This window comes from Cornus florida, unplaced genomic scaffold (genome assembly GCF_030987335.1).
Source record: "Cornus florida cultivar Cherokee Brave unplaced genomic scaffold, ASM3098733v1 CherokeeBrave_3.0.0_Hap2_Chr09, whole genome shotgun sequence".
NCBI lineage: Eukaryota > Viridiplantae > Streptophyta > Magnoliopsida > Cornales > Cornaceae > Cornus > Cornus florida.
The window spans coordinates 81,884,488-81,903,474 of NW_026775579.1; the positions used below are offsets into that span (position 1 = coordinate 81,884,488).

General features: G+C 34.8%; 1 protein-coding gene and 1 pseudogene across 1 annotated transcript; one reads left to right on the forward strand and one right to left on the reverse strand.

The window, feature by feature from the left end:
• Positions 1 to 54: 54 nt before the first annotated feature.
• Positions 55 to 11,770, reverse strand: LOC132273384 (7-deoxyloganetin glucosyltransferase-like; annotated as a pseudogene).
• Positions 11,771 to 15,457: 3,687 nt separating this feature from the next.
• On the forward strand, positions 15,458 to 16,117 carry LOC132272974 (uncharacterized). Its single transcript, XM_059774028.1, has one exon. It carries the CDS (start codon positions 15,458 to 15,460, stop codon positions 16,115 to 16,117), a length of 660 nt encoding a protein of 219 aa, XP_059630011.1.
• The last annotated feature ends 2,870 nt before the right edge of the window (positions 16,118 to 18,987 follow it).

The window sequence follows — 18,987 nt, forward strand, 5'->3', positions numbered from 1 at the left end:
CGATGATGTAACAGAATTACATCATGTATAAATGCGTCTACTTTTAATCAAGAAAGCAAATACAAGAAATCGATCCATTATGCAACATCATTACATCATGTTTGCAATTAGTACAAATTTAGTATCTTATAGTACAAATTAGTTAGAAGCATGAGAGAACAAAAATGCCCCAAGTTACATCTAAATTTTGAAAACTACTTTATTGGAACATATTAAAGCTAGTGCAAAAAAAAAAAAAAAAAAAAAAAAAAAAAAACATATAAAAGCTAATAAAAGGAGCCAATAACAATTTAATGTATCAATGTTCCAAACAAGCCCATATCCAAATCAAACTATACTCTAGAATCTAGCTTCTTTTTAAAATTTTGATAATCAGGTGTTTTGGACTTTTCTCCCACTAATCCACATGAATCATATAAAGCATCCCACACGGCCTAGCTCTTTAACATCAGCATTTCATTCACCAATTTGTCTAAATTCAAAGCAGATGAACCAAGTGGTCTAGTGGCCTCCTCTGCCAATCTCTTCCACTCCAAAGCTCTCTTCTTCATTTTCTTCCCCTCTTCTCCATCCATCAACTCTCTCACCACTTTCTCTCTGCTCACATCCCCATCAATCTCCATCCCAATCCCCCATTCACTGCAAGCATATAAACAATTTGTCTGCTGATCTGCAAACACTGGGCAACAAATCATGATCATAGGCACTCCTGCTGACAAGCTCTCAGCAATTGAATTCCACCCACAGTGTGTCAAAAACCCACCAATTGATGGGTGATTTAGAACTTGTTCTTATGGACACCAACCTGATATGAACCCTCTCTCTTTAATTCCCTCCAAGAATTCAGGTTCAAAAATTGCCAAAGTCCCCAACAACTAAGTCAGGCCTAATCACCCAAAAAAAAAAGAGTGGTTACTATTAACTAGTCCCAAACCGAACTCTAGCACCTCTTGAGGCTTCATTACAACAACACTCCCAAAATTCGCATAGATCATAGAGTTGGGTTGTTTGGAATTGAGCCATTGGAAGCACTTTGCCTCTTCTTTCCATAGATTGTATCCGGCAGAGCTCAAGCGTTGTTCTTGTTCTGGTATTTGGTTGAGATGTAATTGAAGAGGACCAATGGTGTAAACAAGTAGAAACATAAATGATGTGAGTCGTACGCAGCGGAATGTAAACCGGAAAGTTTTAGGTTTTGTAAAACAGATCTGTGTCCTTAACTACTTTACTTATTTTATATTGTAGCAATTAAACAGTTAATCACATGCAGATAAAATAAAGCAAAGTATAAAGTTAGAGATGACATCAGGATTTTAGCGAGGAAACCCAAGTTGATAAAATACGTCAACTGTTATGGGAAAAACCTCGTGGACTTGTGCAGTCCAAAGTAAACCAATCCACTATGCTTGGAACAAAGTATACTGAACTTTGACTCTGGCTCACACCCTATCGTTCTACACCACACCAACCGCTGACGATCCTCTGGCTTTGCGACTCCCCGTCCAACAGCAACTTGATCTCAGGCTTACACTTGATATTTGTAGAAGAGTAGCAGGTAGATCAGACAGCACTCCGCGAATGCTCCAATCCTTCCAAAGTGTGACTGCGTTTACTTCTGTTCTTCAATCGTCTGAATGATGTAGAAGATGATCTGTTTTATCTGATTGATGTTAATATAACTGTATGATCACGATTAGGATTCAAACACCACAACTCTAGACTCACTAGGTGAATATATGTGGGTTCTAGGAAGACAACAGAAAAATCAATTTTGATTATCTGAGAGAAGTAAACTTCCTAAGGCTTTGAATAATATCTGAATTATAATGTAAAAGCCGTGAATAAACCAATGTATATGACATGGTTTATATAGATTATAGAATGACCTAATCTCTCTGAAAATAAGGTATATTTTATGCATAGGATTTGGTACAATTCTAGACCAACTGGGAAATTAATTAGAAAAAGGAAACTAAAGTTGTATTGCAAACAGGAGGGCTTGAACCGGTTCAAGGAAAGCTAAACCGGTTCAAGTTTGGCAGTGTGTCAAACTTGAACATCTTGAACTGGTTCAAGGAAGCTGAACCGGTTCAAGGTTGGCAGACTCGGATTTCGAATTTCTTCAGCCTTGGTTCATTCTACGGAAATTGTATACTAATATGGAAAGTGTAGAATGCCCAACCTTGTTCATATTCCTTCCTAATGTAGTGTCCTTACCCTTTTCGTCACAAACTCTTCAAGTAAGGTAAGTTTGAACTCCTTCCCAGTTGTGGAATCCCTGTTGAATTTGATGACTTGTAGAACAAGTAATTTAAATTACAACTTAACTTGGACTTGTTATGTTTACGATAATTGCCAAAAAAAAAATAATATCTCACAGTCTCCCCCTTTGGCAATTTCGTAACAAAACCCTAAAAACAATATTTGCAATCTACCCAAAACAGAAAAGTAAATTACATGATTTGCTTAAAGGTAATAGGAACACTGTTTATTTTGGATTCAAAACTTGACTTGTTTCCTACACACTTTCAAGCAACAACTACCAGTGAAGTTAAATTAAAACTTAAAAACTCCCCCTGAAGTAAATATCCAATTATTTCTTCCCCCCATTTTAGATATTGACAGGTAGACTCCCCTTTTTGTAATAAATTGACAAAGAAGTGAAAATAATACTAGAACAGTAAATTCCATTTCAAAGAAGTCAATTAAAGCACAATTCAGATAAGCATAATAAAGTCTAAGAAAACATATTCTCAGAATATCCAAAGCCATAGACAAGTGGTGCAATAATTAAACAAAACATAATGTCAGGATGCATGATAAATAATCAAATAAATGTAGCACCATGTCTCCTCAACTATTCAGAGATAAGAAACATTATCTCTAGTCTTCTTTACTCTCTTCTACATCCTCTTCACCACTCTCTTCTGCATTCTCATCCTCCGCATCCTCATCTGTATACTTAGCCTCATCTTCATTATCTCCCTCATATTCAGCTTGCAGAGACGAATCTGGAGGCACAGGCCTGTAGACATCCTCATCTGGAACCCAGATGGCTGTCCTCTCAACTGAGCGACCTATAATTTGAGATCTCGGATCTCAACCATCATTTTCTTAAATAATGAATTCTGATGCTGAAGTAGATAGGAATACATGAGATTAAGATCAGTTTTCATGAAAATTCCTTTCAGAGAAAATAGCTGAGAAATATCTGAAACTTGTGATGGCCCCTCATCAACAGATGTCCTTGCCTTTCTAGCATTCTCCCTAACAGTCTTTGATTTGTTCAAAGCTCGAGGATCCAATTCAGTCATGATAGGCTTATGATTAGCCCTTGGAGGAATTGGCACATTCTTCTTTTTCAGAATCTCCATGATAATCATCGGAAAGGGAGAAGAGTACTTGCGTGAGTTTTTTTTGTAATGAGTTATCATAAGCTGCACAATAGACACTCCATGCATAATATACTCATTATTAGCAAGAAAATAAAGCACTTGTGCGCGCTCAAGAGAGAGTTCATCCTTTTTTCCCAAAGTAGCCCAGATTTGCCATAGCAAACAGATTGAAGAAAGCAGTTTCATCTGTCAGAAATCGAGCTGGAATACTATCTTGGTTCAGTGAAGAGTTTGGCACACATATCTTTGGAACAATCCGGGAAAAATCAGGACCCGAGACTATCAAAGGCAGAGTATGTCCACTAAAAAGATGACTGTCCTGAAGACCAAGGATAGTTTCAATATCCTCCTTTTTAATAGTTTGATCAACTCCAAACAGAGAGACAATGAAGTAAGTGTCATGAACTTCACGAATATTAGCATAGAAATAGCTAATCATATCCGGACAATAATTACCTTTGCCAAGCTTAGTGAAGTAAAGCCAATTGTTAGATTTGATGTAATTCACTAGCTTGTATCCTGCGGTGTCTTGAAGTTTCTGAAGATTCACATTCTGTTCTGTCTTTATTGGACCATCCTTGTAAACAGAGTTATACACTTTCCAATCCTCTTCATTATAAAAATGTGATGCTGAAAATTCAATCCTTCCAGTGCTAGAAACTGAAGGATATCGAATAGAAGCCATGCTTGGAGCTTGAGAACCGCCTTGAGGTTCTTGAATGGTGATGCTAGTTCTAGACCTCTTTGGTGGTCTAGATGACTCAATTCCTTTTCCTTTAGCTTCTCTAGACAATTTAAGAGGCATGTTCTTTAGAAAATTTCTCACTTTGAAGCTTGTAACTCTTTCAGGAATTTTATCAAACACTTGGTGTGCAACCCCAAAAGTGTTTATAGAAAACCTTGTTTTGATCTTCAAATCACCCCAAAATCAATCAACACAATGCAAATATACTTTCCCCAAGTATAATCAAGCTTCAATCTCTTCAATCAACTCAAAAGATTAACCAATTCTCTAAGTTTTAAACCAAAACTCCACAAACTTCATTAAACGCATTTTTGAATTTTCAACTTTCACACAACTTCTTCAATCTTTGTTATCAATCTCAAAGTATCAGATCAATGTTATAGCATAGAATGATGACAAAGATGTAATATATATGATGTATATATATGTGTATGTATGAAGGAGTGAGAGAATGCAAGAGAGATGAAGTGATGTAGCAAACAAACGAGGCCAGAAGCTTGTTTAAAAAAAAACCAAATCCCGTGCTCTTGAACCAGTTCAGCCCTCTTGAACCAGTTCAAAAAGGGCAGTGCACTATGGTGCACAAGACTTAAACCGGTTCTACAATTTTGAACCGGTTCAAGATGGACAGTCATTTGATCGTGGCCAAATGACATGCTTGAACCGGTTCATCCCTTATTGAACCAGTTCAAGACCTTCAGTCTTGAAACTACAGTGTATTTATGAAAAACTTTTTCAATTCCAGAAACTTTTAACACATTGGTGATAACTAGCAACAAAAACAAACTAAAAACCTAAAAACTAAAATCTTTTTGAATTTTTCAAAATTTTTCAATTTTTTTCTTGTTTTTTATTTTTTATTTTTTTTTTTATTTTTATAAATCAACTAAAAATAAAATCACCAATCATTAAAATCATCCAGTTAATACACAATTCAAAACCCTTTCAGAGAATTTTAAGATTATCTCAGAGAACAAATATTTGACTCTACGGACTTTTCAAATAATTTTAAATCTCAGAAAGTAATCACAATATGAAATCAAACTTGCAAAATTTACTGAAAAATTTAGAAATTAATCTAGCAAGTTCATGTGTGTGTGTGAAATCCAATCTAATCTTCAGTGAAATTTCAACAGATCATTGTCTAAACCAGATCAAAAAGCATCAAGATAAAATTGTTTTGAATAATTTTTTTTAAGCAAGACGGCTTTCACTCTAAAGAGTAGTTTGCAATTCTCCAACTCAACTTATCTCCACTTTTCGCTTCAATTCACAGTTTAATGGGAGCTTTCGATCAAATTTCAATAGGTAGCCTTTTCCTTAGCAATTTATTCAGCATTTTTTTTTCCTTCTTTTTCTTTCAAGCTGAATATTTTTTTTTCAATCTTTTTATTTTTCTTTTTAGCTCCTATTTTTTTTAAAAATAATAACTTTTATAACTTTTGTGAACAATAAACCCTAGTCAACAGATCAAAAGATTTTCAACTAAATTTGTTAAAGATGGACTAGTGCACAAAAGTTTATGAACTTAAGAGATTCAAATCTAAAAATCCCCTAAATAATACAAATCATCTTTCACTGTATAGATTACAAATCAAGAATCTATTTTTATTCAAATTATCATGTATTTCTATTTGCATTCAAAGATAGATCATATATTCTTCAAAAGAACTTTCACATGTATACAAATAAGATCATGATCAGAAAATCAAACCATAACCAAACCCTAACAAATGATCCAATGGCAACAAAATTTTTGTTTTAAACACATGCCATAATCATTGAATTTTGTAGAACTCAGTTTGAGGGTAAAGTCCTCTTGGAAACTTGTTCCAAGGACTCAACAGGCACATAATTGATCAAATCAGACTTTTTGATCCACACAGTTCTCACTCTCATTTCCTGAAATTAATTTTCTCTCTTTACCTCTTTTTTAGGCAAAATTTCAGTTCTAAAAACCTTAGGTGACAATTTCTTTTCCCCTTTAGAACGCACCTTGTTCTTAGCATGAAAATTTTGAGACTCAATTTTAGAAAAGTCTTTTTTTTTCCTATGAAGGCATGAGTTATACTTATGTCCATTTTTCTCACAAAAAGTGCAATACAACAATTTAGGCACATAAGATATAGCAGAATGTGATGCATCAAGCAAATATGGTTTAGGCATAATAACATGTTTAATAAACATTATTTTACCTTGATTACTAAGAGAACCTTTAACAAATCCTAACCCTGTTTTATCATTCACATCCTTACCCATGTTGATTATCTTATTCAAATTGCTTTGGCTCATATTGAACCCTTTCAGTTTATCTCTTTCAGATTTCAACTCAATTTCAAGATAATCATTTTTCAAAGCAAGACATTCCTTTAATGAGTTAGCAACACTTACCTTATCCTCAAGAATGATGATCCGTTTCTTAAGCTCAGTGATGACTGACTCTCTTTCAACAGCCTTCTATTTGCCTTCAGCAATCTGTTTCTTTAGATCTTCATTCTCTCCTTTTGCTTGGATAAGTTCCTTTGCTAGCTTATTGATTGCCTATTTGGTCTCAATAGTTTTTTTGACCATTTTCTTCAATCTTTCATCATCCTTTTCAGCCTCTTCAACCTGTTTATCATGAACTTTAGTTTCTTCGTTATCTGAACTATCAGAGTCAGATAAATGAATGACATGAGGACCCATATCAAGAAAAGCGACATAAGAAAAATCATTAGAATCATCTTGAGGAGAATCACTATCACTTAAAGTAGAATTTTCAACCATAAAAACTTTCATTGCTTTTCCTTTATTTCTATCCTTTTGTTCTTTCCTAGGACTAGGACAAACATTGGCTGCATGACCTTTGCCACCACAATTCCAGCAAGTAAATTATGTTTCTTTTGATTATTCTACTTTCTTTTCATTAAATCTAAACTTTGACGTTTTGTCAAAATTTTGAGGATTAGCCTTGTTGCTATTCCTTCTCCTCTGTTGCCTTTGCAAAATCTGACTGAATTGCCTTGACAAGAATGTAATGTCATCATCAGAGTCATCATTCACAGAATTCTCAGCCTGTGTAGATTTTAAAGCAAGATTTTTCTCCTTCTGATTTAAATCAAAATTCTGCATCTCAAAAGTTTTTAGTGAACCTACCATGTCATCAACTTGACAAGTAGTCAAATCCCAATGTTCAAAGATGGTTTCAACCCTAATCTGGAATCTTTTAGGTAAAGACCTTAAGATTTTTTCACAGATTTTTTTATCACTTACTTTTTTCCCTAAATGACGCAATTCAGAAATTATTTCAAGAAGATTAGAATAAAAATTAGAAAATGATTCATCTTTTTTCATCACGATGTTGCCAAATTTATGAGAGAGCAACTGAATTTTGGACAGCTTCACTTTTGAAGTTCTTTCATGAGTAACCTGTAAAATATCCCAAACTTTTTTACCAGTTTTAGAATCAGAAATTCTAGCATATTCAGATGGAACAACATAATTAATAATTGAATATAAAACTTTGCCATTAGCATCATTACGCTCAGTTTCAATAGCAGTAAAAGCAAAAGTATCTTTTAATTCTTTAACTATTTTACCATCCACAGTTGTATCTACTATAGGAGGTATATAGCCAGACTCAACTATTGCCCAAGTTTTACCACCAGAATTTTGCAAATAGGCTCTCATCTTTGATTTCCAAAAATTGTAATTATTTCTTTCAAATAAAGGACCACGTTGATTAGAACCACCTTCTTTTAACGCATAAGACATGATGTTGAAAACAATTTTTGAAAAACACAACAAAACTAAACTTTCCAACAAAGATCAACTTAGTGTATAGAGATCGGCTCTGATACCAAATTGTGAGTCGTACGCAGCAAAATGTAAACCGGAAAGTTTTAGGTTTTGTAAAACAGATCTGTGTCCTTAACTACTTTACTTATTTTATATTTTAGCAATTAAATAGTTAATCACATGCAGATAAAATAAAGCAAAGTATAAAGTTAGAGATGACACCAGGATTTTAGCGAGGAAACCCCAGTTGATAAAATACGTTAACTGTTATGGGAAAAACCTCGTGGACTTGTGCAGTCCAAAGTAAACCAATCCACTATGCTTGGAACAAAGTATACTGAACTTTGACTCTGGCTCACACCCTATTGTTCTACACCACACAAACTGCTGACGATCCTCTGGCTTTGCGACTTCTCGTCCAACAGCAACTTGATCTCAGGCTTACACTTGATATTTGTAGAAGAGTAGCAGGTAGATCAGACAGCACTCCGCGAATGCTCCAATCCTTCCAAAGTGTGACTGTGTTTACTTCTGTTCTTCAATCGTCTAAATGATGTAGAAGAAGATCTGCTTTGTCCGATCGATATTAATACGACTGTATGATCACGATCAGGATTCAAACACCACAACTCTAGACTCACTAGGTGAATATATGTGGGTTCTAGGAAGACAACAGAAAAATCAATTTTGATTTTTTGAGAGAAATAAACTTCCTAAGGCTTTAAATAATATCTAAATTATAATGTAAAAGTCGTGAATAAACCAATGTATATGACATTGTTTATATAGATTATAGAATGACCTAATCCCTCTGAAAATAAGGTAAATTTCATGCATAAGATTTGGTACAATTCTAGACCAACTGGGAAATTAATTAGAAAAAGAAAACTAAAGTTGTATTGCAAACAGGAGGTCTTGAACCGGTTCAAGGAAAGCTGAGCCGGTTCAAGTTTGGCAGTGTGTCAAACTTGAACATCTTGTACTGGTTCAAGGAAGCTGAACCGGTTCAAGGTTGGCAGAGCCGGATTTCGAATTCCTTCAGCCTTGGTTTATTCTACGAAAATTTTATACTAACATGGAAAGTGTAGAATGCCCAACCTTGTTCATATCCCTTTTCATCACAAACTCTTCAAGTAAGGTAAGTTTGAACTCCTTCCCAGTTGTGGAATCCCTGTTGAATTTGATGACTTGTAGAACAAGTAATTTAAATTACAACTCAACTTGGACTTGTTATGTCTACGATAATTGCCAAAAAAATAAATAATATCTCACAGATGAAAGAGTGTTCAGAACTTCGGGTTCTAATACGTCGAAACTGTGAAGAACAATGGCGGAAGCTTTAGGTGCTCTCTCTGCTGCTTCCATGCTGAAGTTGAAGACTGTGTCATTTGGATCAGTGGTGCCAAAAAAGATTGGGAGATCCTTTAAGCGCATGTTTTTCATACCAGGAATCCAGTCTACAGGGTTGTCCAAGTATCCATTTGTTAGAGAGCTGGGATTTGTAATGTCACGTGTAATGTTAGCTTAGAAACATTTGCATTTCTTTCTATCAAAATCTCAATTACCATGGGTTTTATTGTTCCAAATGATTATTGTATATACATATATCATTTATGTACTTGATATATTCCTTTCTACAGAAAATAAGTGCCCCTCCTTCAACTCCAAATTAAAATTATTAAGGGTACTATAGTAAGATCTCTCCTCTTCTCAAAGGGTAATATTATATATGTGTGTTTTTATTTGAACTTTTGAGAAAATAAAAATAAAAATAAATCTAAGAGACTTAATTTTTTTAGTTGACCCACTAAAATATAAAATTATATTGTTTTAAGAAAATAAATTACTCACAACATCCCAAACATATTTTTCAAATGCTTATGAGCGCTCTAAATATAGCTTTTTATTTTTTATTTTTAACAAACTATGGGAGGAAAGACTCGAACACGGGCACACTCGCTTGGGGAATTGGGTACTCTACTAACTAGGTATAACAGGTGGGCTCTTGCCCATTTATCCAAAAGCTTAAACTATTGGATAGTGCTGTATACCTACCAATTTATACTCCATTCATTTTCCATCCAGATCCAATGTGGAACAAACTCCCCCTCATAACACTAGGCCACAGGTAATGCCCACTATCTAAGGATGATTTAGCTACTTAAAATTTTGTACTTGTTTTTAAAAGGTTCTCGACTATTGAGTGACCCAAGAGTTAAAAATTAATTCTAATTCTCAACTGCTATTTCATCTTATGTAGCATTATGTCTCATTACATATTGCAACTTCGCGTTGCATATGCAACAACTTTATAAAGTAATTAACAACCTTTTCATATATTTGTTGTATTATAATGTAGTGGGTTGCACTATGGATATACTAGTGGTGCAGAACCAAAGCTGTGCATCCGGATTCAGAAAAGAACAATTTTGGAACAGGAAGGAGAACCGAAAGATTACTTTTTAGTCAAGGGAGGAACTAGTAATGGGCTAACCTGGGCTATATCCCAGGTCCAATTGAAAAAAAAAAAAATTTAGTACTATTGTTCTTATAAGTCCATGTACTACTCTTCCTCTTCCTATCAGCCCAGTCCCAATCCATAGTATTTCTATAAATAAAAGGAATTATAAAATTTACAAATGCAAAAACTTAAATATAAGCAAGTCCACGAATCATGGATAAGCCCAATTACAAAATAAACCATAATAAAACATAACAGGGCCCAGCTCAGTAAATCAAACACAATGTTAGTCTATGCAAGAAAACCTAAACTCTCCGTGTGTAACTGTGTAAGGAACTAAGGCATAGGTGGATGGATATAATGGATTATTATTGTTAATCCAGTGAAATATTGAATTTTATTTTTGAAAAAAAAAAAAAAAAAAAAAAGGGCTTTGTTGATGACTTGATAATTTCTTGTTAAATTGAGTAATTTACTATATAATAGATTAATAACTAATCAGGGGCGGAGCACGTAGGTCTTACTTTCTAATGTGAATTTATTGATAAGGAACATATATATCTTGCGTTCTTGTAGGTGTTTGGTTTAATACTTATATGAAGCAAACTTCAGTGGATTCTTGACTGTGAAAAAACTTTAGAGTTTGGAAGTGTAAATGTGTTAGAAGGTTGTAAATTATTGGGTTTAATTGAGTGACTGATGCATACGAATTCTATATTTAGAGTATGAATGACACACTAAACAATCATGGGTTTAGTTATTTTTAGCCCTCCCTACTTTGCAATCCTGGCTCCGCCCCTGCTTTTAATGGTGCAAGACCTCTCTCCACAAGAGGGCGGAACTGATAGAAGCCCATGAAACCACAAGCAGCAAGTGCCCACAAAAGTACAACAGGAAGCCAAATTCATCAGCAGCAGTGATAGTGAAAGTCATGAAGCCATCAGACACAATGGAAGTCACAGGAGGGACATTTGAAGATGCAGTGTCATTGAGTTTGACAAGGAGGTCGCGAAACGGAGCCAAAAAGCTCTCTCTAATGGACTTACCAATAGTAGGTGGGTCTTAGGATGAGTCAGAATCTGAAGCAGGGAGGCCATCCGGGATGGTCTCGAATCGAAAGTCAGGCAATCTATCGAGAGAGTTTGGTCCTCTGGATTTGAGGAAGCGTCTGTGGTTGAACTCTGTGTTGACAAAGGTTATGTGAAAACCCTTGTGGTGAAGCACCTTTGCTAGTTTTAGAGTTTCTTTTATGTGGCTTTGGTATGGGAATGGTATGCAAACTGCATGAGGTTTATCAGCTAATGCCATTGCTATCTCTCTAACACTTTCTCTCTCTATATGGCTCACAATTTCTCCTTTGTGGTGCCAAATATATTGAGCTAACACACTTAATCTTGGATGATCTGGAATGAAAGAGATACATGGCTATTTAATATTTATAGGCAAGAATCCTCAACTACGACTTGCTGATCACGCATGGAGCTGGGCCAGCTGGCATTAATTAAAAAAGCTCGCTGATCACGCACCTTGGAGGACAAGTTGATAATGTAATGGCCCATGTTGGGCTTTGTTGATGGCCCATGGGCCTGAATATGGTTTTGGAATGGGTTTTTAATATGGGTAAATCCTTATGAATTAGTATATCTAGGACTAAAATTATTGGGGTTTGATTTTCTTTTGATCTTTGGTCCATCCAATCATGTGTTTCAAGAAAATCAAATGGTTGAAATTCATTTTAATTTTGGGTAAGTTAGTTGAGATACAACATGAAGCCAATTGATATATATGATATTTTCAAAGTAAATCAACAAGCTACAATTTTCGCAATGTGAATTTCTGGAATAGGACAATTGATATATATATGATCTTTTCTAAGCTCTTAAATTGGAATTCAAGATAGAATGACATATGGGCGTGACATAAGTCTCATAAGAGTACAAATAAATGTAACTTTAATTATTGAGTTAAATTGAGGTGTGTTGTCTATGGGACTGGTTTGTTACTTGAAGGCTGAAGCCCCCCATCAACAGTGCTTGAATTGTAATTCATTATAATAAATTGCTTTCCCAATTAATGGAGGAGTGAATTCATTCTTGTGTACAAAGGACATGACAAGGTTAGAAGGGTACACCAACCACCGGTCCACCACATGCAGCATGTCAATAGTTGTTTCTTTGTATATATTATATAGACACACAGACTTATCTATATGGGAATTATAGTTCGTAATATCGGTCACAGTATAACGGATTTTTACAAAGTCAGTATAAACTGGCCAATACGAGTCGCATATCGAATTTGAAAAAGGGTTGCATATCGAACGATACGGCGAACCATGATGGTAATATCTATTGTTCACCGAATAACAGTGTAACGGATTAAGTTCACGAAGTCACGTGGCACACCTCATGTCACCAACCCTGACTCGAGTCAGGTGTTTGCTAAGAGCACTAGGTATTTTGGCAAACTAAATGGCAAGGAACCCACACACCTCAAGTAGGAGACTACTAATCACATTAATGGATCTCAACTACTGCCGCCTTCGAAAAGATGAGTATTTAATGTAATAGTACCTATCCTCAATATAAAAGGACTGAAATACTCCTATTATATCTAGTAGAGCCATCATGGCTATCCTAAGAGAAGTCTCAAGGGACTTCCCTGCTCGTGTAAGATGCTAGGCTATAAATAGGGGCCGAGGAGCCCAAGCCCAAGGACCGATTCTTTTTGTTGATGCATTATTGTTTTTTTATACTCAGATATCATCCTTCTTATTTAATAATAATATTGATTTGCCTTTAAAAACCCCCATAAACATATACATCCACAACTTGGTATATGCACATACTGGGCATGTCCAAGGGCAAATTAACAACTTGGCATATGCTTTGGCAGGGATAGTCAAAGGAGGGGTCCTTTTCTTTACTATAGTATGTCTTATTTCCTTTAATATTTATAGAACCACCTTCTTATATAATATGACTTTATTAGTAACACGTACCTTTCGGGAAATTAAAAATAAAGTTCATAATGTTGGGACTTTGTTTGCACATGTGAGATTGTTATTGTTTTTTTTGGTTATAATTATCACCTAACATTAGATACAGTCCGGTCCCTTAGGTGGATCTAAGTTGTATCTTGTGTAGAGTGATCTTCACCCTCTCTTGTTTTATGGGTAGTACTGTAGAGTTGATAAATATTGTGCTTGAGTTTTTTTTGGAGTATTTGGGTAATTTCAGCACTTGTTATGTTGTTATAATGCGATATTTATTATTCTAAATTTTTTGTATCCACTGTTGTTTTGATCATTATAATGAATTTCTTATAATTTTTGGAAGTAGTCCTAATTTTTAAACGAATCAAGTAAAATATGTGTGTACTTGTTGTGTGTGTTTGATCTTTTTTATGTTTTATTTTGCATCATTGTTTACTTAAATGCATATTAGAGAATAAGAGTTTTTTTTTCCTCTCAAATGTTCTTGAATAAATATTAAAATATCAATTCTCTCAAATGCTTTGGGGAAAATGTTAAAAAATCAAAATAAAGGTGTCAGGTTTTGGAGAGGGTTAGGCACAATAACCGTACCTCCATACAAAGACAACTTTCTTATTTTATAATGTTATTGTGAAAGCCTCTCATAACAAGAGGCATAAACTCTCATTATTTAATTGTTAAATTGAGACAATCTATTAAAATATGTGAAAAGTCAAATAATTATATATATATACTTGTGTGGGGTCTACGAATTGACAAAGTCATCAATGAAGATATTCCTGTAGTGGCGTATGGAGGAAGATTACATTATTGGCTTGTTTGGGAAGCCTTACTTTTGAGCCTATAAAAGGCCATTTGTATCTACTGCTTGAAGGTGACTTGAATGAAAAACTTTTTATTCTTTCTCTCTCTCTCTCTTTCGCTGTGTGTGTGTATGAAACTTTCTCTGATAAATATTACTCTATATATATACACACACACATAATCATTACACATTATCAGCATGAGACTCTGTCAAATGAGAAGAAAATTCTATTTTTCTTTCTTACTTCAAAGGGTAAGAAAAATAATTATATATATTAAACTGTTATTGTTCAAGTCTCACATATAATTAAAATTGTTGAGCCTGCAGTCTCGCAAATACTTATTTATTTATTTATATTAGAATATTTTTGTCCATTCTTTATAGAAAAGTAAATTGCTGAGCCCGAAGTCTCGCAAATACTAAATTATTTAATTGGCAAACTCAAAATTTTGCATATATTAATATACTGTTTGTGAGCCTGAAGTTTCACAAATATTTGGTACTCTTTGCGAACCCGAAGTTTCGCAAAATTTGTTGGCCTGAAGTCCAAATGAATCTGAAATTCTTTGACCTGAAGTCATTTACACTGAGCACCCTTACAAACCTGAAGTTTTGCAAAACGTAGAAATATAAATTATATGTGCCTTTTAGTGTAAACATATTTTGTCTTATTGCTATTGTTTTGTTTTGTGAAAACACATAATTAACTTTTTGACATTGTATAGTATATTTACTGACAATTCATATTATATGGTATCACCACTATGTAAATCATATTATAGTGACTGCAGTATTTTTATAATCTCAAATTGATTATTTTGTTTGTGAAATAATTCTAACTATGTTTTTTTTATCATTTATAGTTCATAATGTCAAATCTTACCAAGCTTGAATTTGTGGCATTTGATATCTCGGGCAAAAACTACTTGTCATGGATCCTTGACGCTGAGATCCACTTGGATGCCATGAATCTCGGAGAGACAATTAAGGAAGAAAATAATGCGTCCCTGCAAGACCGCACGAAAACTATGACTTTCTTCGCCATCACCTCCATGAGGAATTAAAAACAGAGTATCTCATGGTTAAGGATCCATTAACACTGTGGAAAAATTTGAAGGAATGATATGAGTATCAGAAAACTGTGATCCTTCCAAAAGCTCGCTATGACTGGATCCACCTGCGATTGCAGGATTTTAAAAGTGTAAGTGAGTACAATTCAGCCTTGTTTAAAATCAGCTCACAATTAAAATTATGTAGAGAAAAAATTACTGATGATGATATGTTAGAAAAAATATACTCCACATTTCATGCCTCAAATGTGCTCTTGCAGCAGCAATATAGAGAGCACAAATTTACTAAATATTCTGAGCTGATTTCTTGTTTGTTAGTGGTTGAACAGAATAATGAGCTTTTGATGAAAAACCATCAGTCCCATCCAACTGGATTTGTACCATTCCCAGAAACGAATGTGTTCTTATTTCACGGCCATGGGCGTGGACATGGACATGGACATGGACGTAGTGTTGGTCGTGGATATAGTCGCAATAGAAATAATTATAATAATCGTAGTGGTCATAATTCCTCATTGACTCTACGAAGGAACTCTACACCGTCCCACCAAAAGTGGAATTCAAATGCGACCAAGCAGGCAAAGGGAAAAGCTTTGCAAAACAAAGCTCCTGAGATATATGATGACAAGCCTTGCTATAGATGTGGAATGAAAGGTCATTGTTCGTGTACCTGTCATACGCCCAAACATCTAGTTGATCTTTATCATGCCTCAATGAATGATAAGGGAAAAGGAAAGAAAATTGAAATGAATTTTGTGGATGATGACTTACCAGTTGATACTACTCACCTTGATATTTCTGACTTCTTTGCTGATACTAGTGGTAGTATTGATCATTTGATTGGTGATGGAAATGTCGATACCAATTAATGTGTCCTTCTCTAGCATGTTATCCCTTGTGTGTTTTATCTTATCTGTATCAGTATGTTTAAATTTTTATTGTATCAATATGTCTTTATCTAGGTTGTACCAGTGTATTTTTATTTTGGCTATCTTATATGTAAATCTAGTTTGTATTTCAAGTTTGAAGTAATGAAATATATATTTTGTGTGTATGAAGAAGAATGGATCTGACTAAGGCATTGACTGTACCCAAGATAAATGGTGAAGATATATGTCTGGCAGACAGTGCAACAATGCACACTATACTCCGAGATAAAAAATATTTTTCGCATATAACATTAGTTGAAGCTCGTGTCAATACAATATCAGGTCCAGCAGATCTAATTGAAGGCTTCGGAAGAGCTATCATTGTGTTACCATGTGGAACAGAATTGAATATTGATGATGCTCTATACTCTACCAAATCCAAAAGAAATTTATTAAGTTTTAAAGATATACGTCTCAACGGTTATCATATTGAGACTATAAATGAAGGGGGCATTGAATATCTCTATATTACATGCCAGAAACATGTCTTAGAAAAACTCCCTACTTTATCTTCTAGATTATATTATACAAATATAAGAGTAATTGAGTCATATGCAGTGACGCACCAGAAGTGCTCTAACCCAAATATTTTTATACTTTGGCATGATCGCCTTGGTCATCCTAGGTCAACAATGATACGCTGAATCATTGAAAATTCATATGGTCATCCACTAAAGAACCAGAAGATTCTTTTAGCAAATGATTATCCTTGTACCGCTTATTCACAGGGTAAATTAATAGTCAGACCATCACCTTCCAAGGTCGTTGTTGAATGCCCACCATTTTTACAACAAATTCATGGGGATATATGTGGACCAATTCATCTAACGTGAGGGCCATTTCAGTATTTTATGGTCTTAATTGATGTATCAATACGGTGGTCACACGTAAGTTTACTTTCTACTCGTAATGTTGCATTTGCTCGACTCCTTACTCAAATAATTCGATTACGAGCACAATTTCCGGATTATCCAATCTAGATTATCTGTCTTGATAATGCCGAGGAATTCACATCTCAATCATTTGATGACTATTGCATATCAATTGGCATTCTTATTGAACATCTTGTTACACATACTCACACCCAAAATAGTCTTGCAGAATCTTTTATCAAATGTCTTCAGTTAATAGCAAGACCATTACTCATGAGAACTAAACACCTGTTTCTGCTTGGGGACATGCGATATTACATGCAACATCACTAGTTCGCATTAGACCAACTGCATATCATAGTTTTTCATCACTACAACTTGTGATTGGTCAATAACTAAGTATCTCTCACTTACGAGTTTTCGGTTGTGCTGTATATATTCCCATTGCATCCCCATAACGCACCAAAATGGGTCCTCAATGACGACTTGGTGTTTATGTAGGTTTTGATTCTCCATCTATTATTAGATATCTTAAACCTATGACAGGTGATGTTTTTAAAGCGCGATTTGCTAACTGTCATTTCGATGAGGTTGTTTTCCCTCTATTAGGGGGGAAAAGAAATAACCAGAAGAGCAACGAGTTATTAATTAGAATGTCTCGATTTTATCTCATTTCGACCCTCGTACAAATCAATGTGAACTAGAAGTTCAAAGGATCATTCGTTTACAAAGTATTGTAAATCAATTACCCGATGCATTCACTAACACAAAGAAAGTGATGAAATCACATATACCAGCTACAAATATTCCAGCAAGAATTGATGTCCCTATAAGAGAGTCTGTCAGTGTTATTGCAAATGCATCTAAGACACGCCAGAAACGTGGTAGACCAGTCAGTGCAAAAGACACTGTACCCCGGAAGAGGAAAGCACAAGAGAAATCAAATAAAGAAATTGGCGTTCCTGAGGTCATACTTGCAAAAGGAACAACGAAAATGATTGATCAATCTAAATTTTATAAGCAAGTAGCCCTAAAAGATATGCATGCCCCAAAAGATATGCATGCCCTAGAAGTGGCACATGCCCTAGAAGTGGCACAAGCCCCTGAAGAGGCACTGGTACCTGAAAATAATGAGATCTCAATAAACTATAGAGAATTGTGGGATAAAAATACAGTTATTATTAACGATATATTCTCCTTTGCAGTTATTCTTGATATTGCAGGTGATAATGAGGATCCTAAACCTCAAAACGTCAAAGAGTGTCGATGTAGAAATGATTGGCCAAAATGGAAAGAAGCAATACAGGCAAAGCTAAACTCATTAGCAAAACGTGAAGTATTTGGACCTGTAGTCTAAACACCTGAAGATGTCATGCTTGTAGGGTACAAATGGGTATTTGTAAGGAAATATAATGAGAAAAATGAAATTATAAGATACAAAGCCCGACTTGTAGCCCAAGGTTTTTCTCAGAGACCTGGTATTGATTATGAGGAGACATACTCTCCTGTGATGGATGCAATCACATTTCGCTTCTTGATCAGTTTGACAGTGAAGCATTGGATATGCGTCTGATGGACGTGGTTACAGCTTATTTATATGGATCACTAGATAGTGATATATATATATATATGAAAATCTCTGAAGGATTTAAAATACCTGAAGCAAATAGCTTGAAACCACGTACCATGTATTTAATCAAGCTACAACGATCCTTGTATAGATTGAAACAATTCGGACGCATGTGGTACAATCAGCTCAGCGAGTATTTACTAAAAGAAGGATATGTGAATAATCAAGTTTGTCCATGCATTTTCATCAAGAAATCAAAATCTGGATTTGCCATTATAGCTGTATATGTTGATGATCTAAATCTTGTGGGAACTCCTGAAGAGCTCACCACGACTGCTAATTATTTAAAGAAAGAATTCAAAATGAAA